The 24,125-nt window shown below is 57.5% G+C and overlaps 2 protein-coding genes across 9 annotated transcripts in view; one reads left to right on the top strand and one right to left on the bottom strand.

Annotated features, from left to right (window-relative positions):
* Window positions 1-7: 7 nt before the first annotated feature.
* On the top strand, window positions 8-22,350 carry MTSS1L (metastasis suppressor 1-like). 6 transcript variants are annotated; one of them, XM_012730650.1, is made up of 15 exons: window positions 8-119; window positions 4,509-4,570; window positions 4,664-4,737; window positions 5,514-5,598; window positions 5,698-5,789; window positions 5,880-5,954; window positions 6,277-6,285; window positions 7,116-7,273; window positions 7,617-7,724; window positions 8,434-8,531; window positions 9,805-9,925; window positions 18,231-18,305; window positions 18,528-18,704; window positions 18,893-19,058; window positions 19,140-22,350. In XM_012730650.1, the coding sequence occupies exons 1-15, from the start codon at window positions 51-53 to the stop codon at window positions 19,928-19,930; spliced, it is 2,160 nt and encodes a 719-aa protein (XP_012586104.1). In that variant the 5' UTR covers window positions 8-50; the 3' UTR covers window positions 19,931-22,350. The 6 variants fall into 6 exon arrangements, with proteins under 6 accessions (XP_012586104.1, XP_004690458.1, XP_012586105.1 ...); XM_004690401.2 differs by having other exon boundaries at window positions 9,709-9,925; XM_012730651.1 differs by lacking the exon at window positions 6,277-6,285.
* Window positions 22,351-22,670: 320 nt separating this feature from the next.
* IL34 (interleukin 34) overlaps window positions 22,671-24,125 on the bottom strand; it is a 72,353-nt gene continuing 70,898 nt past the window's right edge. For all 3 annotated transcript variants that reach the window (XM_012730732.1, XM_012730730.1, XM_012730731.1), the window contains 2 exons: window positions 23,446-23,581; window positions 22,671-23,232 (listed from right to left, as the gene is read on the bottom strand). In XM_012730732.1, coding sequence (XP_012586186.1) covers window positions 23,066-23,232; window positions 23,446-23,581 — 303 coding nt within the window. In that variant the 3' untranslated portion in view covers window positions 22,671-23,065. The remainder of the gene's footprint in view (window positions 23,233-23,445; window positions 23,582-24,125) is intronic.

Genomic DNA, 24,125 nt, shown 5'->3' with positions numbered 1-24,125 from the left:
CCGGCTCCCCGCGCTCTGCCTGCGCCCCGCCGCCGCGGCCCGGCCGGAGCATGGAGACCGCGGAGAAGGAGTGCGGCGCCCTGGGCGGGCTCTTCCAGGCCATCGTCAACGACATGAAGGTAACGGGGCGCGGCGGGCGCGAGCGCGGGTTCTCGTCCCCTCTGGGGACTCGTGGCGGCGGGCAACCGTGCGCCGCGATGCTGCCTGCGTGTCCTTGTCTGCGAGTGTCCGGCCTGCGTCCACCGTACACCTGGGTTTCCGGAGGCTCGAGAGCTGGGGTGTCCGGATGGTGCCCGGGGTATCTTGGATCGCAGCGTCTGGGCAAGGTCCCGACCCTGCCCAGCGCCCACGCGGGCTCTATTCGCCCTGGACCCCCAAACCATGAATGGGATTTGACTCCGGGGGCGACTCTAAGGCCCTTTAACTGTTCGGGGTCTCCGGGCCTACGCCCCCTTCCACCACCATACCCCCCCTCCCCCAGCCCCGACGGCCCCGGAACCCAGACAATGCTGTCACCGCTGAGCAGGGAAAAATAATAAAGCAGAGAACCGTTAACTCCTTCCCCGCCGGCCTCGGCCAATGCGTCTGACCCTGGGACTGCCGCCCCAAGCCCCCGACCCTGCAACAAGCCTCAGGAAAGGGCAGGACTCCAAGGTGTCCAGGCAGTGTCCCTGCTGCATCCCAGGGCCTCTGCCCTCACCTTGGAAGGTGGTGAGAGAAGATTGGGTTTGGGGAGCAACCCAAAGGGAGGGCCTACCCTCTCCTACTGTGCCCCAGGTTCTCCACCCCAGCCCCCTTCCTTGGAAGCCCAAGGTCAGGGTAGAGTAGACCACCAACTCCTGGCTCACCAGCTGGAGAAACTGAGACCTGGGAATGACTCAAGGTCATTAAGGAGACTGTTGGATGCTGTCTCTGACCTCACCCCTCATTGTTGATCTGGGGGGTGAGGGGGTTGGAGGGGATCCTCTCCCCCCAAAAGTCAGGGTTTGGCATGGCTGGTGCAGACAGATACAGGGAGTAGAACCTGCTCCAAGGGGTAGGATTGGGACCCCGCAGAGTTTTGTCCACCTCTAAGGGAGGGTCGTGGGAAGGACGCACAGAGAGCAGGCAAAGAGAACTGGGCTCCCCAACCTAGTTCTCCTGAGAACTCCCCTCCCATCACACACTCAGGTATACAGCACAGAGTCCCAGGGTGACAGCTCAAGCCCGGGAGGAGACACCACACACCAAGGGCAGAGAGGCCCTTGGGTGTGGGGGGGGGGGCGGGGGATCACAGGCTTGCTCCAAGGCAACAGTTCCAGGAACAGCTACCAGATCACTGTCCCCTGGAAGAGACCCAAAATCACCCTCACCTGGGCCTAATGGACAGCATGTAGGTGCCCCCCACTCCTCAGGGTACTCCCCTGAGACCTTGCAACTTCATCTCCAGACCCTTCTGCCAACCCTCACAAGTCCTGGCCGCTCTACCCAGGGACATCTCCACCCTGGCACCAGCATCCCCTCCAGGGACCAGTAACCCAGCAGCCCAGACCACCCTCCCCCAACCACTGCCAGGGCTGGCTGAGGGTGGGACCTTCCCAGCACCCTCCTCCCACTGGCAGCCTCTGCAAACACTGCAGAGAGCAGCAGTTTTGCTTAGAGAAGAGGGGCAGGACTATCTCCCTCCCTCTCCAGCCAATTTGCAAGGAGCATCGGGATGAGACAGAAGGAAATGGGCCCAGATTGTAGCAAGAGATCCAGGCAGGATTTTCTGGCATGCGGAGGCAAAATGGGAGTGATTTCACCTGGGATGATGCCAAGTATGCTATTCTCCTACCTATGACACATGCCTGCATTCAGCCAGGGACAGAGCTGGTGACTCGACCACCTGGAGGCTCAGCACCTGGATTTGGGGTGCAGCTTCTAGCTGTTTCTCTCAGTGGCCTGAGCCACAGAAGCAGCAGGGCTCCGTAGAGGGAGGTGGCCAGGCTGAGGAGACGGCTGGCCCCATAAGGCCTCTTCACAGAGCACCCCAGGCCCCGTAACAGTCCTCCTGCCCCTCTGGTGGCCTGGGAGCAGCGAAGGGAGCCCCCCTAGACCTGCACCTGGAGGGGTCAGAAGCTTCCCCTGCCTGTTGTGCCCCCTTTAACTCAGCTCAGGTGCCCCCTTGGTGCCAGACTGCCCACTGGAGCCCAGGGAGGAGCCAGGATTTGCCAAAGGTGACAGAGCTGGCCATGGTAGCCCAGGCCGTGTCTTCAGCGCGTGCTGGAGACCCCCACCCCCATGGGCCCATCCCAAAAACTCCATCACCACTTGTGCCTGCCCTCTCTGCTAGCCAGCCTTTCTGTGCTTCCATTGTGCCAGGCACTGAGCTAGGTGCCTGTAGCCCTCCTGAGCCTCCACGCTGACGCAGGGCAAGGAGGTGCTTCCACATGGAAGCTTAGAGAGGGGACCCCGGCCTGGTCCCCCCAAGAAAGCCCTCTTGAAATTACAGCCTGGACTGCGCCTTAGCACAGCCCACCCCTGCACCACGGCCACTGGACAGGGCCCCACACGCTGGTCTCCATGGGGTGACAGGCACATCACCTGCCCTCCAGAGCAGCCCACTGTGTTCTCTGGAGTCCCTGCTGTTTCCCCACCACCTGTGTGCTCCTCATCTCCCTGCACCCTGGAAGCAGGGAACCCACTCCCCCAAATCTGTCCAGTCAGATACAGGATCAGAGCCTGACCCTGCCAGTCAGTGGTCTTGAACAACACTCTCTGAGCGCCAGCTTCCTCATCTGAGATGGGGGATAACAGCACTTATTTCATGGGGCTTCAGGAAGGACTCGATGGACTCAAACACTGAGAGGCCTCCTTGGCGCCATGCCTGGCCCGCTGCGAGCACCTGGCCAGCTCTCCCACTGTCTCCAGTGATGGGAACCAGGGATCAGTGCCACTGGGTGAGGGGTGAGCTTGGGACACTCCCCCCACCTGGGCCCCTGGCCCCTGCTCCTCAACCAACAGACTCTATAGTGTCTGGGTTCCTTCATGAATGACTGTGGGATGGAATCCCACCCAGGTCTTTGAGACCTTTGAGGGGTTCGGCTCCACCTGCTGAAGAGGAATCTCGGTGCCCTCTCCCCCCTGGGAGGCCCATGGCTGTCGGGCCTGGGATGGAGTGAGCCTGCCTGGTTAGTGGCAGGGTCGGGCCCAGCCCAAGGACTCTTAATGGGGTAAGGATGCCTTGCTCTCTGGACCACCCTCCGCACACACCCCCTGTATCACCTCCCTCCCAGGGATATGGGGGTGCACCTTAGCAGAGCTTCAGGACTGAGTCTGAGAGAGATGGGTACTCCTTTGAGAAGACCCCAGTGGGTGCCAAGACAACGGTCAGCCAGGGGCAACCTCCCAGGCCCCGTACCCTAAGCTGTGCCCACATGGAGACAGCCCACCCACAGCCTCCCCTTCCCTTCAGCCTGTGTGAACTTCTCAAATATTTGCTTTCCCTGGGCACTGGTTAGGCTGGGAGGGATGAAGAGGGAGCTTCTGAGTTCCCAGAAGCTTCCCTGTCTCTTTTCCACCCAGTCAGCTGAACCTTGCTGGAGAGGCATCTAGAACCCACATCTGGGATTCCATCATGGAACCCACATGGGAAGGAGTAAAAGAAGACCCTTGGGATCGGGGTTTGGCTGACCTGGTCCCTGAAGAACCCAGCCAGGCTTTCACAGGGCCTTGGGCCAGGACTGTGTTTTCTGCAGGACCAGTGGCTGGGAGGGAGGCACATTAGCCAAAAAGGCCCCTTGATCAAACTGGACAACTCGGACGCCAGGAGTCCGACCTCCCTACTGCGAAACCCCCTCCCAAGTCGGAACTTTGGGCCAGGCTGGGATAAAGGCCACACTGTGTCCCCAGGAGGGGAGGGAGCCGGGGGTGGAGAAAGGTGGCTCTGTTGGCGGCACAAGGCTCCATTCAGCCCGAGGCCTGGCTGTCCCGGGCAGACTGACCGGGCCCTGCAGCAGCCACAGCCTCCTGGGCCTGGGAGCCATCGCTGCTGGCCATGCTGGCTGCCTGGCTGGCTGGCTTCCTGGCCGCAGAGTGGGGGTCCACTTTAGACCTGCCGTGCCTTGAGCCCTGCCAGCGTCCACCCTGCTCACTTTGTCTCTGCTCCCACACCAGGGGGACCATCCCCTGCTAATCCCTGGGGCACAGGGTGCCAGGTCTCTGGGGAGCCCCAAGGAGATCCAGGACCTGCCCTTTACTGTCTCCTGCTCCCCTCAGGGAGGATCTAGGCTGAAGAGGCCACCACTGTACACAGCAGGCTGGACTATCAGGGAAGGAAGGGTGAGCAAAGATGTCTGCTCCCAGGACCAGGTCTTCCTCGTGCCCCATGGCACGGTCCTCATTCCTTCCAGAGGACCCAGAAGCCCCCCCTTCAGCAGACAGGGCTCTCTGAGAGACACCCAGAGTCTGGAAGGAGGGAGGCGCACCTCCAGAGCCCTGCTGCCCGCTGGAGTCCTGACTTCCTCTCCCTCCTGTCTCCTCTGCAGAGCTCCTACCCCATCTGGGAAGACTTCAACTCCAAGGCCACGAAGCTACATTCCCAGCTGAGGTGAGACTGCTGAGGTGCCCCGCAGGGCTGGGGAGGGGATGGGCGGAGGAGCGGCACCTTACCCACAGACCGTCCCACTGTCCATCTCCCCAGGACCACTGTGCTGGCTGCTGTGGCCTTCTTGGATGCCTTCCAGAAAGTGGCTGACATGGCCACCAACACCCGAGGTGGGGAGGGGGCGTGGCTGGAGGTTGGGAGTGTTCCAGGTTGGGTGTGGAGGCTAGAAAGGGTTATGGGCCAGGCTGAGGACCTTGAGTTCCACACCCTAATGGATGGGCTACTTGGGAAGAGAGCAGGCCCCTGGTCACTAGAGGCATGCAGGCCGAGTGGGTGCTAAGGGGGATTCCATTCTTGTGACGGGTGGTTCACTGGACACCACCAGTCCCACCTCCCACCAAGGTCGGGTGCCCCTAGTCTGCATTGGGCATCCTTCCACCCACCCCCATCTGTTCCTCCAATGCACTCAGGGCAGGTGAGCAATCCCGGGAGGCCTGGGTGTCCTCTGCCCCTCTCAGTAGCAGGGACCTAGAGCTCCTGTTTCTTCCAAGGAGTGAGGCAGTGGGCGCCTGCTCACACACTTAGCTTGCATCTGGGCACAGCTGGGGAGGAGGGGTTCCCCATACTGGTGGGCGTGATTCTGGCTTTTGCACAGTCCCTGGCTCTGGACTCTCCCAACTTTGAGAGCAGCTTCCGGCCTGTCTTGCTGCTGGCGGCTGGCATGTCCGGAATGGGTAGGGCCTTGGTCCCGCACGGAGAAGGGGCTGGGTAAAATGCTGAAGGATGATCAAATCCCGGGCTGGGGCCCTCAGGACTGCGGAATGCAGGGGGCGGGGCGCAGGCTGAGGATAAGGCCTGTGCGGCCCGGCGCGCCCCCTGGTGGCCCGAGGCGGGGACTGCAGAGGCGCGGCGGGCCCCTTCCCATGTCGCGCGTTTGCCTCGCCAGGGGCCACGCGGGACATCGGCTCGGCGCTCACGCGCATGTGCATGCGCCACCGCAGTATCGAGACCAAGCTGCGGCAGTTCACCAAGTGAGTGGGCGCCGCGGGTGGATGGGCAGGTGGGTAGGTGTGTCGCAGGGAGACGCCCCTGGTAGCCCTGACCTGCACACCCCCCACTCCCACCCACAGCGCGCTGCTGGAAAGCCTCATCAACCCACTGCAGGAGCGGATCGAGGACTGGAAGAAGTCGGCCAACCAGCTAGACAAGGACCATGCAAAAGGTGGGGCAAAAGCTCCCTGCCTGGACTGGGGCTTCCCGACACCACTCCTTGGAGACCCCCACCAAATCGCTCCTCTCTCCCGCCTTGCAGAGTACAAACGGGCCCGGCATGAGATTAAGAAGAAGTCTTCAGACACGCTGAAGCTGCAGAAGAAAGCGCGCAAAGGTAGAGCCCAGCTCAGTGCTGGAGGCACAACCCCCGCCCCTCTGAGCCCCACCCGACTCTGCCCTATGGGGCACCCCAGGCCATCATCCTGGCTGGAGGGGTGTCTATCCTCCACACAGGACCCTCCAAGCTGTTGGGTGGGGTAAGGGGAGCCACCCTGCATCCCAGACCTGACCCAGCACCGCCCTCAGCAGGAGGCCCCACCGGCCCAGGACCCCCTTCCCAACCCCCTCCCCCAAGAGTGGCTCTGTCCATCCGGCTGTCTTTCACACATTCTTTCTCTCTCTGTCTCTCCTCTCCTCCTCCCACATCCTTCCTGTAGAGCTACTTGGTAAGTCAAATGTCCATCCCTCCAGCTGCTCCTCCCGTCCTTGTCGCATTTGTCTGTTCCCCCAGCTCAGGGCCATTCACTGGAAGGAGTCTCTCCAAGCCAAGGAGGAGCGAGGAAGGCGGCTGGTCCAGCGAGGGAGGGTTCCCTGGGGTCCCTGGACAGGGATGAGTCCGGGGCCACTGCTGGGTCAGTCTGCCAGGCCCAGACAGGTTGGACCGGGTGGGGTGGGGGGCGCAGGCCCTCCCAGAGTCCTCATCTGTCGCCTTCCCCCTTCCTGTCTCGCTGTCTCCTCTATATCATCCTCTCGCCTCTCTCTCTCTCAGTGCTTCTTTATGTCGCCTTGGCTGTCCTGTGCTGCACCCTGAGCTGAGTAGGGGCCCACACTCAGATACCCCTTACTCTGCCTCCCCCTGGGGCACAGCCCCGAGCTTGCCTGACACCAGCAGCCCTCAGCGGCCTCGCCCCCAGCTGAGCTTCCTGTGCCCTGTGAGGCAAAGAGACACCATCCCATGGCAGTGGGGTGTCCCTCAGCTGTGCGGGGGCCTCCTGTTGGGATCCCCTGGGCAAAGCTGTTCCAGGGGCAGCTGAGGGCTATGCACCCCCCAGGACGTGGTGGCTTCGCAGCTTTGGTGTCTTTCCTGTGTGTGTGTCAGTCTGTCCTCTCTGCCTGCTCTGGGCACCCTGCCACATGCCCTAGAGCCCGCCCACCCTCCCTGATGCTGTCCCTCACCCCGAGCCCCACGGCCAGGGACACCCCATGGGGCCTGAGCTATGAATATGGTGAGCCCGGGCAGCGTCCCTAGCGCGGCCTCTCCTCCTAACCCCTCTAGGGAAAGGAGACCTACAGCCCCAGCTGGACAGTGCCCTGCAGGACGTCAACGACATGTACCTGCTGCTGGAGGAGACGGAGAAGCAGGCTGTGCGCCGGGCCCTGATAGAGGAGCGTGGCCGGTTCTGCACCTTCATCACCTTCCTGCAGCCCGTGGTGGTGGGTCCCTCGTAGCACTATGGTGTCCCTACAGTCGCTGGTGGAGCAGCCCCCTCGGGTGCTGCCACCACAACAGTTTGAGAAGCAGGACTTGGAAACTGCTGGGTGGCAGCAGTTCTTGGTGATGGTGGCGGCAGCCGTGGGGCTGGGCCCAGGGTTGACCCCTTGCCCTCCAGGGGAAGCCACTTCTCAGCGATCCTAGGCTGGGTCCATTCAGGGTAAAGGAGGGTCTCGCTGCTCACCAGCACTGGTGTGTCCCGGACGGACGGCAGGCCGGGGGGCCTGTTTCTTCAGGGTGGGCGGGCTGGGGTGGGCCAGCGGGCCTGACGTGCTCCTCCCTCAGAATGGCGAGCTGACCATGCTGGGAGAGATCACCCACCTGCAGGGCATCATTGACGACCTGGTGGTGCTGACAGCGGAGCCACACAAGCTGCCCCCCGCCAGTGAGCAGGTTCGGACAGCCCTGGAGCCGGGGCCGGGAGGGACAGGCAGGGCCTGACCTGGGTTGGGGACAGCAGAGGAGAAAAGGAGACACATTTGGGGGAGGCAGCTGGCCCCTGCTATGGAACATCCAGGAGCACCCACCCAGGTGAGCGGTGATCTGGCCAGGGCCCAGGGTGGCTTCTGAAAGCAGAGGAATGGAAATCTGTCCTAGACTCATGGGGCATGGCGCCCCCAGGCTCCACCTGAGAAATCTGGTGATCCCTGTCATCCTTACCCCCCCCCCCACCGGCTCCCCTGTGCCAGGGTTAGTCTGTCTGGCAGCCTGTGGTGTTTATCATTTCACAAGCGAAAACTAAGGCTCAGAGAGGTTCACGAATCTGCCTGAGAGCCAGCATGTGAACCCCATGTGTACTTCATGGTCACTCACCTGGCTCCTGCTGGCTCAGAATCAATCCAGCTGTGTGTGAGTTGAGGGGGCCTACACCAGAAGAGAGCAGCGTCCCCCGGGAGTCTCCCCCAGCCCTCTAGCAGCCCTGCTCCCCGCCTCCAGCCCCGAGTGAAGAACTCGCATTGGGTGTTCCAGTCTCCTGATTTCCTGCTGGGGCCTGCTGGTCCTCTTTTGGGAAGACAGTAGGGGCCTCTGGCTGGGGAAGGAGCTTTCCGCAGTGTGGGCTGCCTCCAGTGACTCCCCAACTTCCATCCGTGTCCTCATCCAGGTGATCAAAGACCTCAAAGGCTCAGACTACAGCTGGTCCTACCAGACCCCACCCTCCTCTCCCAGCAGCTCCAGCTCCCGAAAGTCCAGCATGTGCAGGTCAGTGGGGGGCTGGTGGGGGCTGGGGAGACCTTAGGGAGGGGGCAGAGAAGCACCCACCAAAAAGTGCATAAGACTTGCTTCAGGGCCTCAGCAGCAAGTCAGCTCACATGACTGGCATCTCGTCAAGGCATCTCGTCAAGGCATTGAGTGTGTGTGGGGGGGGGGGGGCGCGCGCGCTGATGCTTTATGCCTTTTCTGCATTAATGGTGAATCCTGACACCGTGTGGTCAGGATGGTGTTGACTCCATTTCACAGAAGGGGAAACTGAGACTCAAAATCCCAGCCTTTAACAACTGGGAAGCCTGGCAGTGTGGGGTAATAAGATATGGGAGGCGTGGGGGGCTCTGGGGAACATGCACTGACACCCCAAAGGAAGGGGCACTCCAGCCTGGCCCTGGGAGCTGGTGCCCGCACTCCGGCCCTGGCAGGCCCCCGCAAAGCCAAGGAGGGGCAAGTGCCCTCATTTAGTCCCTGGGTTGGGGGCCCCCTGGGACTAGTCCAGGGGCAGGGTTTGGAGGAGCTGTTCAAGTTGCGGGGCTCCTGGCGGAGGACAATGAGTAGTCACTAGCTGGGAGAAGGGCTGTCTACCAGGCACCTTTCCCCCTTTGGCTGAGCACCAGGGCACTTGGTGGCTGGGGCACAGCCATCAGCTACTCCCGTAGGTGGAGGAGGGGAGGGCCACTGGGGGGAGTAGGGGGCCAAGGGCCACCCACACCACCGCCTGCTGGTCCCGCTGGATATCCAGTCAGGATTCGATAGCAGACGTCAGGCTTGGGGAAGGCGGTCTAGAAGTGATCGGACTGTGTCTGGTTCCGGCCCCCTTGTGAAACTGACATATGACTCAGTTTCCCGTTGTTAACCTAAGGTCCCCTTGAGGTCAGAGATCGCTTGGTGCTGGGCGGGCCCTGACTGTGCTTCCTGGAGCACCCGGCGGCTCGTGAAGTGAGCGCTGGGCCACTTCTCCAGGATGTCCTCTCCAGCCCCCTCACCCCCGGCTCAGGTCCGGGAACCCAGCTTGTCTGTGGCACCTGGGACCCAGGACCTTGTAGTCTGACATTATCTTTTCCTTCCTTTGCCCTTCACCTCCCCCTTCCCTTCACCTGCCACCCTCCCCTCTACACATACCCCTGTGTCTCCCTGTCTGGCTGCTGTGCCCTCCTCTCTCACCCCCTAGTGCCCCCAGCAGCAGTAGCAGTGCCAAGGGCAGCGGAGCCCCATGGCCTGGGGGTGCCCAAACATACTCACCCAGTTCCACCTGTCGCTACCGCAGCCTGGCGCAGCCAGCCACCGCCCGCCTCTCCAGCGTCTCCTCCCACGACTCTGGCTTCATCTCCCAGGACGCCACCTACTCCAAGCCCCCCTCACCCATGCCTTCAGACATCACCAGCCAGGTGAGGGGGTGTCCGCAGGACCAACCGGGGTACAGTACAGGAGCTTCACGCCAGCCTCAGGGATAGGTCCCCCTCCCCGGGGCCCAACCCGTGCTCCCTCCGTCAGACTCGGGAGGGTTATAGTGCATCACAGGACTTCCTTGCACGTTTCCATTCCTGGCCTACACCCTCGTTCCAGGCTTCAGAGCTGGAAAGGGTCAGCTTGCCAGATCTGGCCCCTCAAGGCCGCCCCCGCCCCAGACGGGGCGGACACTAGCAGCCATCCCCAGAGGCCCCTAGCACCTGCAGACGTCCACCTGCTTCCACTCGGGCCCATAGACTCTGGACAGAGACTGGCCCTTCGGTACAGGCTGTCTCAGACCCTGTGGGCTCAGTGAGATGGAAAAACAGGGGCCACGCAGAAGACGAGGGGAGGGCAGGCCGCGTGCCCAGGACGCTGTCCACAGTGCTCCCTTCCTGCCTTGCTGTGGCTCCCTCTGGACTCAGCATTCTGTGTCCTGCCCTTGTGCCCAGGGATATCCCCGCCGCACTGCCAGTGTCTCTCTGTGCGGGCTCCCTCCCTTGATACACGCAGGCGCTGGAATCCTGTATGGGCAAAGCCCTCCTACCCCCAACGTGCTCCTCCAACCATGTGCTCTCCCTCAAAGCAGAATTTCTCAAGAGTTGTCTTCACTGACCCCTTCTCCCTCACTTCCCATTCAGTCCCTCTGCCTTACCTATCGACAACTGAGATTGTGGATCTGTCCACCTCTCCCACATCCGTATTTGCTTTATATTTTTTAAGACTACCTTCGTTAAGTCCTTGCAAGTTTAAAATATTAATTTTTCATCGTGAATTGACTTTTCTAACAGGGTGTAGCTGATCGTCCTTTCCTTAACATGCTGTGATCTTATCTAGTCTGTTTAGTTGTACCTACCTCAGCTTTATTCTGTTCAGTGCTTATATTAGCACTTCCCCTTTCTGCTTTTAAACTGACTACGCCCTTAGGTTTTAAATGAGCCTCTTGTAAACACAGGCCTTGGTTTTCTTTTCTTTCTTTAAAAAAAGATTTATTTATGCATATAAGAGCCTGGGTGTAGGCCAGAAGCTTGGGGGGTGGGGTGGGAGGATTCGCTAGAGACAGAGCGGGGAGCAGAACAGGCAGATCGACAAAGTACACTGCTGAGGGGAGCAGCGGGTGGGACAGGAGAGGTCTGCCTCGCCATGTGGGTCAGCTCCTGGCTGGGGCTGAATCGTGCTGCAGTGGCTGCCGATAGCTTCGTGGTGCTGAGACTTAAAGCCTTGCATCACCAGGGAGGCCCAATTTTCTTTTCTTATTCAGTGTGACAAGATCTCTCTCTTAATTGGCATTTTTGGTTCATTTATATTTATTATGCTTACTGACATATTTGGATTTCTGTGTTTTTCCTCTTCATTGTTCTTTCCTGTACTTTGTACTTTGCCATTAGTTTATCCTTTTCCTATTATTTCCTCTCTACTAAGTTGCAGGTTATACTCTTTCTTCTATAGATTACAGGTTCTACAGATTTTTTTCTACTAGATTGTAGGTTCTACTCTTTTATAGGTTGTCTTAAAATTTTTTTTCTAGGATATTCTCTGAAAAGTTTATTATAGGGCCCTCCCTGGTGGTACAATGGGTTAAAGCACAGCACTACAAAGCTAAAGCCGCTTCAGCACAAGTTTAATCCCCAGCCAGGGAGCTGACCCACATGGCATGGCAGACCTCCTGACACGCCCACTGCTCCCCTCAGCAGTGTTTCAGAAGATCCACTTGTTCTGCTCCCCATTCTGTCTCTGGTGAATCCTCCCGTCCACCCTGTACCTCTGGCCTGTACCCCAGTTCTATATGAATAAATAAATCTTTAAAAAAAAAGTTTATTATAAACTAGCTTCACAAACCACAAGGAGATAAAAGGAGCATATATACCCTTGAAGGAAGCGGGCAGGGGGCTGAGGAGGTCCAGCATGATTCTAGGGCCTTGGTGGGCGCATTACCTGGGAAGGGGGCTGCATCCCTGGAGGGGACATGCCCATTGGAGATCCTCATACCAGGAGGTGAGCCCATCATGCCTGCAGGGGGTGCGCATCAGCTTATAGGTGGGGGAGGATCCCCACAGCCAGGTGGGTACTGGCTAGAGCTTCTGCAAGACTGGGCCTGGCAGCAGCTGCAACAGCGCCTCTCCTTGCAGGGACATCGCCTTTTGTGATGGCCCACCAAACTCACAGACTGCCCAGCAAGTCCTGCCAGAGCCTGGGGCATGGGAATCCCAGCTAGGATTCCTCTGCCAGTTGCCCTGCTGACCCCTTTGCCCCCGGCAAATGGCACTCAGGCCATGCCAGTACCTCTGGGAGGAGGCCCTGCTACTATCAAGGCCACGTTCTCCCCTCAAAGTAGCACCAGGAGGAGGACTTGCATCTCTTTTGCTTGCCTCGAGTTCTTTGGCTCAATCTTCCTGGATCACCATAGTCACAGAGGATCAAATTTACAAGCTTGCAAAAAGCCTTAAAGGTGCCAGTGAAGAACCAGACATCTTGCAGGATGTCACTCATCCTTTAGCCAAAGAGCTGCATCTTGCTGTTCTTGCCCACAGTCATGGTGGCAATTTGATGGCTCTGATTCCAGCAGGATTCGCCTCCTTGGAAACCTAGAAGCCTGCCAGCAGCCTGATTCCTGCTGCCACTGCTGGAGGCCTGTTACTCCAGCAACAGTAAGGATGCATGAAATTTTATCATGCATCCTTAGCAGAATCACAGCCCCCCCTCCTGAGTAATTCAAGGACTTTAATACACATTGTAACTACAGTCACCCTCCCTGCCAACATGGAAGCTATTATATGTTCTATTCTTTTATAACACCCAAAAATTACATTTTTCTTCTTGATGTCACCATTATTTTATATATACAGCATATTTAGGCTTACCTGAATGTTTATACATTTCTTTGTTCATCATTTTTTCCATGCATCTCAAATCTTCCTTCTGATGCAAAATATATCTGTTAGAAATTCTTTAAGGGGCCTCCCTGGTGGCCTAGGGGGTAAGTCTCAGTGCTGCCATCGCTATGGCCTGAGTCTGATCCCCCGCCAGGGACCTGACCCACATATGTCACGGCAGGCCCCTGTCTCGCCTGCTGCTCCCCTTAGCAGAGTACAGAGTACTTCAGTAATTCCGCCTCTTTTGCTCTCCATCTCTGGCAAATTCTCTCATCCCCTGCATTTCTGATCTACACCCCAATTCTTCTAACCAAAAAAAAACAAAACCAAAAACAGGTCTTTTAGAAAAGGTCTATGTATAGCAGTAAACTCTTAGCTTTTTGTTTATCTGTCACGTGCATCTTGTCCTCTTTCTTCAAAGTATACTTTGCCAATTACCTGATTGTGGGGTGACAGTTATTCTCTCTCCCCACTTTGAAGATACTTTTCCAGTGCGTTTTTGCTCCCATTTTTAGTTGAGGACCTGCTCCCAGCTACATTATCTCTCCTTTGTAAGCATCTAACTTCTCTTTGGCTCTTCTTGAAGGTCTTCTCTTTAGTTTTGGTAATGTGTCTAGTTATTGATTTGTTTTTATTTAACTTCACTTGATGTGTTGGTATTCCATAGCTCTGTATTCACATCTTTGATTTGTACTGGGAATTTCCAGCCCTTGTCTCTTTACTCCTGCTTTGATTCTTTTCTCCTGGGATTCCAGTTAACTGTGTGTCAGCTTCTTATTCTGTCTGTGTCTCTTAATTCTCATCTAGCTTTTCTGTCCTGTTTGTGGACAGTGTCTTCAGGTAGAGCTTTCAGTTTATTTCTTTTTTATTAGCTACTTAACCATCCATTGAGAGTGGTCTTTAATTTTTTAACTTATTTTGAGATCATTTCAGTTTGACAGAAAACTTGCAGAGAGTACAGATTTCCCTCGACCACCCACCCTCTCCATATCTTCCTAATATTAACACCCTACATCACTACCAAAGAGTTTCAAAACCGGGGCCTCCCAGGTGATGCAGTGGGTTAAAGCACAGCACGATGAGGCTGTCGGCAGCCACTGCAGCATGAATTTGATCCCCAGCCAGGGAGGTGCCACATGGTGTGGCAGACCTCTCCTATCTTGCCTACTGCTCTCCTCAACAGTGTATTTCATTAGATCCTCCTGTTCGGCTCCCCACTGTCTCTGGTGAATCCTCTCACACACACCCCACCTCTGGCCTACACCCCAGTTCTTGTATGCATAAATACATTTTTTTTAAATATGAGATTTATTTATGCAGACAAGTACTGGGGTATATGTGAAAGGTCTGGGTGGTAAGAGGATTCACTAGAGACAGAAATGGCAGATTGACTGAAATACCCTGCTGAAGGGAGCAGTGGGCTGGTCAAGAGAGGTCTGCTGTGCCATCTGGGTCACCTCCCTGGCCGGGGATCAAACTTGTATTGATCAGCCTTATTGTGCTGTGCTTTATCCCGTGCACCACCAGGGAGGTCCCATAAATAAATAAATCATTAAAGAAAAGTTTTTTCAAGACCTAGACGTTGACATGGGTGCTATACTACTAACACATATATAGACTTACCAGATTTTGCCAGTTTTCTCACTAAGATCTTTTTTTTTCCTAATCCAGGAGTCCAAGGTCAACGCAGGTTCCCACACTGCTTTAGGGCTGGGTCCTCTGGCCTCCCCAGCCTGTGGCAGTGCTGTTCCTCCTCATGCTTCCAGTCTGCTACCTCATAGGACCTCTCTCCATTTCGGATGACTGATGTCTTCTCTGAATTAGACTGCGGCAATACATTTTTAGCAAGAAATAGAAGAGCAGTGACTAATGACTCTTCCATGTTCTTACCAGGCTTTGGTTCTTTTCATCACTTTCCCTGTAGCTCTTCTGGGGGTGCAGTGGTGGTGCCCTGTGTTTTTCACGTGCATTTCCTTATTAACCACTGCATTTGAATAGATTTTCATATTCTTACCAGTCATTTGGGTACCCCCTTTTGGTGTTCTAATCCCTTACCCACTTCTAAGTTGTCTTTTTCCTTTTAAGAAAAAAGATTTATTTTTATTTATTTATGCATACAAGACTGGGGTACAGGCCAGAGGTGCAGGGTTGGGAGGGAGGTGAGAGGATTCACCAGAGACAGAGTGGGGAGCAAAACAATCAGATCTATTGAAATACACTGGTAAAGAGAGCAGCGGGCGAGACAGGAGAGGTCTGCTGCGCCATGTGGGTCACCTCCAGGGCCGGGGATTGAAATCGCACTAAACCCCTTGCAGTGCTGCATCCTAACCCACTGCGCCACCAGGGAGGGCCCACCATCTGTCTTTTCTTAATGATTTGTAAAAATCTGCTATATCATGGCTATCGGCCCATCGACTCTTTCCTCTCTTAATGGAATCTTTTAATGATCTGAGGTTCCTAATTTTAAAATAAGCCCAATTTATCAATGTTTTAATGACTAGTGCTTTCTGTCTTGTTTGAGATGTTTATGTACTCCAAGGTCACAGATCCTTCCCTCTTTTTGTGTTACCTGGAAATCTACAGTTCATCTTGGAAATGATTGTGGTGGGGACGGGGGTGTCTTTTTGTCCTTATGTCTGATAATTTATTGAAAAGACCATCTTTTCCCTGCTGCAGCACCTCTGTCATAAATCAGGTGTCTGTATGTGTGACTATTTTTGGAGTTTAATTGCGGTTCCACCGACTAATTTGTCTGTTCTTATACCAGCATTACACTGTCTTAATTAGTGTGGCTTTATAAAAGGTACGTCGGTATCTAGCAATGAAAGTCTTCCAGCTTTGTTCTTCAGTATCCCTTGGCTATTTTGACCCTCTGCATTTCCTTATGAATGTTAATGTCAGCTTGTCGGTTTTCAGCAAAAAACAAAGACCTCCTTGCTTCACTGTCTCTCAATAATATTTTGTAATTTTCATGTAAAGATCTTACACATCTATTACTGGATTTTTTTTTTTTTTTTTGGTCTGGGTACTTGGTGTTTATTGATAATTTATAAATTGACTTTTTGTCCTTATTGGCTATTGCTATTTAGATTTTAATTTTGTTTTCTTTGTATATTGAACTGATACCTGATAACCTTGCTAGAGTGACCTGTTAATTCTAATAGTGGCAATTCTTTTGACTATTCTGCATATATCATTATGTCGTTTATAAAGAATGACCAGTCTATTTCTTCCTTTCCAATACTTTGGTTTTTTGCTTCTTTTTCTGCTAGGGCTCCCAGTCAGGGTGACAGTGGCATCCTTTTTCCCATCTTAGAGAGAAAAGTACCTATTTTTATAGATGCTCTATCAGATTAAAAAATTTCCTTTCTAGTCCTACTTTAAGTAACTTGGCTTTTGTTTTTCATCAAGTGTGGAATTTTTCCAGTGTGCTTTCCAAATACTTTTTCCATAGTTATTTTAACAATTATATTAGTAAAAATCTAAATCTGTTTATTCTTTCCTCTGAATCCTCTCCTGAGTTGCTTTGTTTCCTTTTTATTGGGGTAATCTTTTTTTTTTTTTTTAAAGATTTATCCATTTATTCATACAGAACTGGGGTACAGGCCAGAGATGCGCAGGGTGAGAGGAGTCACCAGAGACAGAGTGGGGAAGCAGAACAGGCAGACCGACGAAGTACACTGCTGAGGGGAGCAGTGGGCGGGTCAGGAGAGGTCTGCCGCGCCATGTGGTCACCTCCGGGGCAGGCGAGGATCGAACTCATGCGGAAGTGGTTTCAGCTTCTCAGTGCAGTGCTTTAACCCGCTGTGCCACCAGGGAGGGCCTATTGGGGTAATCTTAATTCATCATTGTCTGTAGAGAATCTGGGAGTCTTAAGTCAAGGATGATTTAGAGAATTTGGCAGGATGGGGAGCTGTGGGCGTGCCCCACCCCACACTGAGGTCCCCTCCATGCTGGGGACCCTGTCGGCCACACAATCTCAGGAGCTCGGGGTACTGTTTCTGCCTTTGCTTCTTTTTTCTTCATTCTTTCTTGTTTTGAGTTGAGGGCCTCCCAGAGTGCTGGTCCATCAGCCCCCCCACCCCACTGTCCAGAGGGGGAACCTTCAATGCCTCCCTTTTTATTTAAACATTTTTTTTAAGGATTTATCTATTTATTCATACAGAACTGGGGCATAAGCCAGAGATGCAGGGGTGGCAAGAGGCTTCACCAGAGACAGAGTGGGGAGCAGAACAGGCTGACTGACGAAGTACACTGCTGAGGGGAGCAGCGGGCAGGTCAGGATAGGTCTGCTGTGCCATGTGGGTCACCTCTGGGGCGGGGGATTGAACTCACACTGAAGCAGCTGCGGCCAGCTTGCAGTGCTGTGTCCCCCTCCCCTTGCACCACCAAGGAGGGCCCCCCTTTTTATTTAAAGATTTATTTATGCATACAGAACTGGGCTACAGGCCAGAGGTGCAGGGAGTGAGAGGATTCACCGGAGACAGAGTGGGGAGCAGAACAGGTGGATCGACGAAGTACACTGCTGAGGGGAGCAGTGGGCGGGTCAGGAGAGGTCTGCTGTGCTTGTGGGTCACCTCCGGGGCGGGGATTGAACTCACTCTGAAGTGGTTGCGGCCAGCTTGCAGTGCTATGCTTTAACCCGCTGTGCCACCAGGGCGGGCCTCTCCTGTGCCCTCTTAAATGGCCCTCTGCCTCCACATGCTGAAACAGTTCTCAAGGCCTCCAGGACAGGCTTGCTGTCATCTGCCAGGCCCCCTGCAGCAGCAGGTGCCCCCCACCCTCACCCCCAACGCATTACCCTTTCCTGACGTTCCCTCCCTCTGCAGCGGCAGCTCCCTGTCACTCACCTCAACTGGGCCCTCTTCTTGGAGTGTCTTGGAGCGTTTCCCTAGCACTCTCCCTGCCTGTGTTACCATATCCTGTCCCACTGCCAGACGTGTGGCTCCAACGTTGCTGTTTCCCTAAACCGACTTGTAAACAACAGGGCAGCGTTGCTGGCCTCGCCTCTGTGCGGCTTAACATGTGCAGGATGGAACTCTGTACCCCACACAGCCCATGGGGACGCCAGCTGTGCAGCAGTTCGGGCTGGCCGCCGCCCAGCTGTTGTCCTTTGTCTGGCTGGTTCCCTTGCCCACACGTCCAGGCCACCCGCAGAGGGTCCTTCTTTTTTCTTCACGGTCTGTGGTGCTTGGGCTGGGCCCTGGGTGGGGCAGCGCCTGACGGCACTCTGGGTGCTATTCGCACATGGCCCTGGAGGCGCACGGGGCAGGGTGCGGAATCTGCATGCCTGTGCGGTGACCAGACCTGCTCTTTCCCCCCGCCTCCCTGCCCCGTACTGTGCACCCACCTGCTCGCCTCTGCACGGCAGAAGTCCTCCAGCTCCGCGTCCTCCGAGGCCTCCGAAACCTGCCAGTCGGTCAGCGAGTGCGGCTCCCCCACTTCGGTTAGTGCTCCCCGCCTGGGCACCCCTCCTGCCACTCCCCACAGACACATCTTTCACTCATGGGATCTGGGCCCAGCACCCTCCCATACTCTCCCCCTCACCATCGTTGTGAGTCTGGGCCCTCACCTGGGCCTGGAAACCCTGAACCTCAAGCCGAGCGAAGGGCCCCTGGCCACGGCGGCAGGGCCAAGGTCCCAGTGACCCTCTCACCATACCCTGCAGGACTGGTCCAAGGCCGGCCCCCACGAGCAGCCCTCCGGCACTACCCTGCAGCGGAGGAAGGACCGCGTGGAGCTCCTCCGGGACGCAGAGCCCGTCCCCGCCAGTGGGGGCAGCCTGGGCCCCAGCGGGGAGGAGGCACCCAGACCCCGCATGTCCCCAGCCACCATCGCGGCCAAGGTAGGCGGCATTTCCCTGGCGGCCCAGCCAACACCCCGGCGGCGCTGCCAGATCTGTGCCTGGGAGGCCAGGCAAGTGAGCTCGGAACCGGTTCCGATCACTGGGTGAGGGCTGCCTGGAGTTCAGGCTGGGGCCAAAAGAGGGAAGAAAGGCCTCAGCCTGCAACACTACCCCCTTCACTCCCCCAGCACGGGGAGGAGGTCTCCCCTGCAGCCAGTGACCTTGCCATGGTGCTGACCCGCGGCCTGAGCCTGGAGCACCAGAAGAGCAGCCGAGACTCCCTGCAGTACTCCAGCGGCTACAGCACGCAGACCACCACACCCTCCTGCTCGGAGGACACCATCCCCTCCCAAGGTAGGCCCTCGGCGCCGCGCTGGGTGACTGTCACCGGCCCCCCGCCCCGGCGCCCAGACCCACCGCCTCCTAAACCCCCAGGCTCTGACTACGACTGCTACTCGGTGAACGGGGACGCAGACGGCGAGGGGCCCCCCGAGTTCGACAAATCATCTACCATCCCACGTAACAGCAACATCGCCCAGAATTACCGCCGCCTGATCCAGACCAAGCGCCCGGCCTCCACGGCCGGGCTGCCCACCGCGGGGCTCCCCTCCACCTCTGGCCTGCCCTCGGGCGCGCCCCCTGGTGTGGCCACCATCCGCCGCACGCCCTCCACCAAGCCCACCGTGCGCCGCGCCCTCTCCAGCGCTGGCCCCATCCCTATCAGGCCGCCCATCGTGCCCGTGAAGACGCCCACCGTGCCCGACTCCCCCGGCTACGCAGGGCCCACACGGGCAGGCAGCGAGGAGTGTGTCTTCTATACCGACGAGGCCGCCTCGCCCCTTGCACCAGACCTGGCTAAGGCCTCCCCGAAGCGGCTGAGCCTGCCCAACACTGCCTGGGCCAGCCCGGCCCCGGAGCCCACCAGCTACCCGGGGCTGGGGGCTGGGCTGGGCACGGATGAGGAGCAGCAGCAGCAGCAGTTGGCTGCCAATCGGCACAGCCTGGTGGAGAAGCTGGGGGAGCTGGTGGCCGGGGCTCACGCCCTGGGAGAGGGCCAGTTTCCCTTCCCCACTGCTCTGTCAGCCACCCCAGCGGAAGAGACGCCCACCCCACCCCCAGCCGCCACCAGTGACCCCCCAGCTGAAGACATGCTGGTGGCCATCCGGCGTGGGGTACGGCTCCGCAGGACCGTCACCAATGACAGGTCGGCACCCCGCATCTTGTGATGGTGCCGCCCTCCCGCCCTCTGACCTGGGGCCCACCAGGCGGCCTGGCCCGGGAGCAGCTCAGAGCAAAGGCACAGCCAGGAGAGGTCAGTACTGGCCTGGTTTTATAGTCACTTGAGGCAGAGCCACTTTACGAAGAGACGCCCAGACTGGATTTCAGCGCTGAAACAGGAAGAGACTTCTTGAACACCAGGCTGGGATGCAGCCTGCGGGCAGAGAACAGGATTTGGAGTCTATTTTATACTTCTCTTGCCCACTCTGTCCTCTTCCTCCTCATAGGCCCGGCCTTCCCCACACCTCAGTGAGCTCCAGGCCGCTCTCCCCACCCAAGGTAGAGGCTGCCCGCTGCTGCTGGGACCAGCGGGGCCATGGCTCAGCCCCAGGCCCAGCTTCTCCCAGGGCCTGCAAGGCCTCAGTCTTTTCCTGAATGCCGAGCCCCTGACTGTTCCTCTCTCCTTCGCTCTCCCTTCCCTCTGCCTCTCCAGGCTCCCTCCATCCGGTGGAGGCGGGTGGCTGTGGAGGGGCCAGGTGGGCAACCTGCCAAAAAACTTCACAGACTGGTTGACTGGGTCGGTTGGAGCTGAGAGGCTGCCTACCGTGGGAAGGAAGCCTACGGGCCCAGTTGGAGCGGGACACGTGCAAGGGGTCTGCTTAGGGGAGGCAGCTTTCCTCCCTTGGGGGTGTGGCTGCGGTTGTGGGTCTGGCCGGACAGCAGGCAGAGCAGTCTAGAGGCCCTGGGTCATCTGGCCAGGCAGGCAGGAGCTGCTTTCAGATGTCCATCCTCATCTGAGCATGTTGGGACTCCGACTGGTGGCACTTTGGTCCTAGTTTCAGCCGCCTTTGGGGGTGAGGGCTGAAGCTGTGGAGGGTGTTGGGAGGGGGATCTTTTATGAATAGAATAAAAAAAATGGAGCCGACTGGACAAGGACTGCGTGTGGGGACAGGGTGGATAGTACAGGGTGTATCTGAGAGTGCCTGAGGGACAGGGGTCCCCATAGGGGCCCAGTGGCCCGTGGCAGCAGGAGGAAGGAGGAACTGGCTCCCTGAAAGCCAAGGGGCAGTAGTTCTTCTCTCCAGCCATCAGAGCATAGTAGCCAAAATAAGGTTGAAGAGGGCTGGGGCAGGGCCTGGCCTATCTGTGGTCTGAGGGTGACAGGGAAGGGGTTTGGGGGGGATGGGGAAGATTGGCTTTGACTCTCTGTCACCAGAGGAGATGCCATCCAGGACATCCCCTCCCCCCAAGTACAGGTCCTGAGGGAACAGGGTGGGGTGGGGAGGTTCTTCCCCTGGGACACTAGGTCAAGCCACTCAAGCAGGTAAAAGCACGTGGGCCCAGGGGGGAGGAGCAGAGGGCTCCTCTAGGGGGCAGGCCAGCCCTCGGGACTCACAGGGTGTCAGGGCCACAGGGTGGGGTCTGCTGGCGTCAGGAGAGCAGGCTTTTCCTGGGCTGGATGGGGTGGGTGTGAGCCCCCAGCACCAGGCTGGAGCTCCTGGTAGTTCTTGTGGCAGGAACTGGGTTCCAGGAGGGGGCTTCTGGGGAATCAAGGGTGCCCTTGAGTGGCTGGAGCCACAAGGGTGGATGGAGAATGAACCTGTAAGTTGCTGGGTCTGAGAATGGCCTTGCTGAGCCACCTGGGAAGGGGGCCCCGTGACAAACGGGGGCCCCGCGGGAATCCAGAGAGCAGGTGGCCACTTTTGGAGGCTTTGGGGTGGGCTGTACACCCTGGCCCCCAGGGCTTTGCTGGGATTGTGCCAGGTGGGTTGATGGTGTGAGGGGCAGGATGTGATGTGAGCAGGCTTAGGGGAAGGAGGGGTGTGGGGTGGGGGTGGGGGAGGTCAGGTCCCTGTGAAGAAGAGCATGTGCCCCCCCCATGCTCCTCCGCCCCCTCCTCGCCCTGCCAAGCCCACCCCACCGGGGCTGTACATAACCCTCCTTCCCGAAGGCTCCACTTAGCGCCCTCGGCATAGGTAGGCCCGCCCCCTCGGGGTACGAGCCAGCCATCCCGCGCCACAAACCTTGGTTTGGGGGACTTATTTACGTTCGTTTATTTTCCATTTTGTACAGAGAAATATTCTTTTCAAAAGCGTCTTTTGACTGAAGTAACTTTTCTGGTGCTGTTGTTAACTTGTTCCTTTTTTTTTTTTTTTTTTTATTTTATTTCCCCACCCCGGGACGCTCCTCTTGGTTCCTACTCACCCTTTCTTCCCTCCACCCACCCGCACACACCTGGCCTCGCCCTCCACCCCACCCCACCCCCCAATCCCATCTGAACCATCTCGTTTCTCTTCTTTCTGTCGGTTTTGGATAAATGAACCTCTCCTCTCCGCCCCCCCTCCCCCTCCCCAGGATTTAGTCACTGCTACAAGTAACAAATGCACTGTGAAGATTCCAGTATTAATAAAGTTGTACTGTAATAACACCTGCCTCCGGCTAGCTTCCTCCGCCGCGGCCTCCCCCAGCCCCTCCCCGCCCCGGGCCTCACCTTCCATCCCGCGGGCGCCGTCTGCCCCCCGCGAGCTGGCGCGGCTCCGCGCGCGCGAGGCGGGACTGCCAGGAACTCAACCCCTTACCGACCGGACTTCGCAGGACCCTGCTCGGGTGCCTTCTTAAGCAGCCCTCGAAGCCGCGCCCCAGGACTGAGCCAGCGCCCGCTCGTCTTCCGCCCCCCCACCCCCCACCCAAAGCCTCCTGGCCTGTCGGTGGTTTTGAAGACGAAACGCAAAACAAAAACAAAGCAGATGTTTAATAGAAAAAATAAAAGGGAACTGGAAGAGCATCCACTGCGGCAAGATGTGGCATGTAGTTCTGCCCTCTCCGGCATCCCCTGGTGGGGTCCCCCGCAAGCCCACCTGCCCGTCCTCAGCTCTCCCACCCTCAGGCCACTGGAGCCGTCAGCACCACCTTGCGCCTGGGAGGCAGCCCCTGCGCTGGAGGAGGGGCCTGCAGCTCCGCCTCAGCCGCGTTCAGGCCCCGCCCCCGCCTGGCAGGTGAGACCGGGCGAGGTGCCCTACGCTGGAGGCCGACCGCATCAGGCACAAAGTCCCTCAAAGGAAAAGCGCCCTTCCCAGGCTCCCTCGCCCAGCAGGAGTTGCCCCACTCGGTGTGGGAGGCCTTGGCCTGAGCCCTCGACATGCTCACTGGGGTCCAGCCTTGAATTCCGGGGAGTGGGGCAGGGAGTTGGGGGGCTCCTTGTGCGGCGGGTACAGCCAGGCAGCTTCACACTGCATGGAGGGGTCTGGGCTGTGGGGCTCAGGACTTGGCACCTCACAGTCCTGCCAACTTTGGATGGAGCTTTGTTTACCTGCAGGGGTCAGGAGGAAAATTGCAGCATCAGTCAGCCCCTCCTCATCCCCAGGCAAGCCACCTCATTCTTATCCCCATACCAAGGCCCATCTTGGCTTCCAGAAACATTCTGGAGAATATGCCAGCCCAGGAGGTGTGGCTCTGCCCAGTGGCCTAAGTCCCTGCCCCCGCCGCCCTCCTGCCCCGGCCCCCCCAACCCAGTGCTCCTTACAGCAAGAGCAGTAGAGCAAGTCCATGACTCGGAAGCAGTTGTCCAGCAGGGCTTTGGGCCGCACCGGCTTCAGGCTCAGCCCTGGGGTACTCAGAAGTGACAGCAATGCTTCCACCCTGGGGCTGGTGTTCACAGCCTGGAAGGGAGGAAACCTTCAGGATGGATTTCAGACAAGGGTGTCACCCCACTCAGCCACCTCTCAGAAGCGCCGGGAGAGGTATCTGGGGACCAGGCAGCAATCTCTTCCAGCAGGGCCTGAGTTACCTGAAAGGGAGCCCCCTTGACGCCCCTTGCCCAAGCACGACAGAGGCTCCTTTTTATCCGTCCTTAGAAAAAACGACCACAGTGTCAGGCAGGCTGGCAGGTGGGGGCATCCTCACAGTGGTAGTCCGGGCATAGCCACCACAGGAGGGCAGTGCCCTAGAGGGTGCGAAGACACCTACCGATCCCCGGTGAGGCCATATGGGAGGGCGGTGAGGCCTGGCTGCCAGCTCAGGGGCTTCTCTCCACAGGATTTAGCAAAAGGAACACAGGGCCACCAAGGGAGGGAGTGAGCAGCAGAGCCCAGAGCCCTGGTAGAAAAAATCCTGTAGAAGATGTGAGGGCTGTGGTGGACCCTCCTAAAGGTGAAGTGTGTTAGATCAAACTGTCCTGACTCCTGCCTAGAAAAGGCCATGTCT

This window comes from Condylura cristata, unplaced genomic scaffold (assembly GCF_000260355.1).
Source record: "Condylura cristata isolate star-nosed mole 26May11 unplaced genomic scaffold, ConCri1.0 scaffold00028, whole genome shotgun sequence".
In the NCBI taxonomy this organism is placed as follows: Eukaryota; Metazoa; Chordata; class Mammalia; order Eulipotyphla; family Talpidae; genus Condylura; species Condylura cristata.
The sequence above is the reverse complement of the archived record's forward strand: the minus strand, read 5'-3'. Positions and strand labels throughout refer to the sequence as shown.

Coding starts and splice junctions, on each gene's coding strand:
- MTSS1L (XM_004690401.2), top strand. CDS start 51: ATGGAGACCGCGGAGAAGGAGTGCGGCGCCCTGGGCGGGCTCTTCCAG. Junction 4,738..5,513: donor CATGGCCACCAACACCCGAG/GTGGGGAGGGGG, acceptor TTGCCTCGCCAG/GGGCCACGCGGGACATCGGC. Junction 18,705..18,892: donor CAGCCACCATCGCGGCCAAG/GTAGGCGGCATT, acceptor TCACTCCCCCAG/CACGGGGAGGAGGTCTCCCC.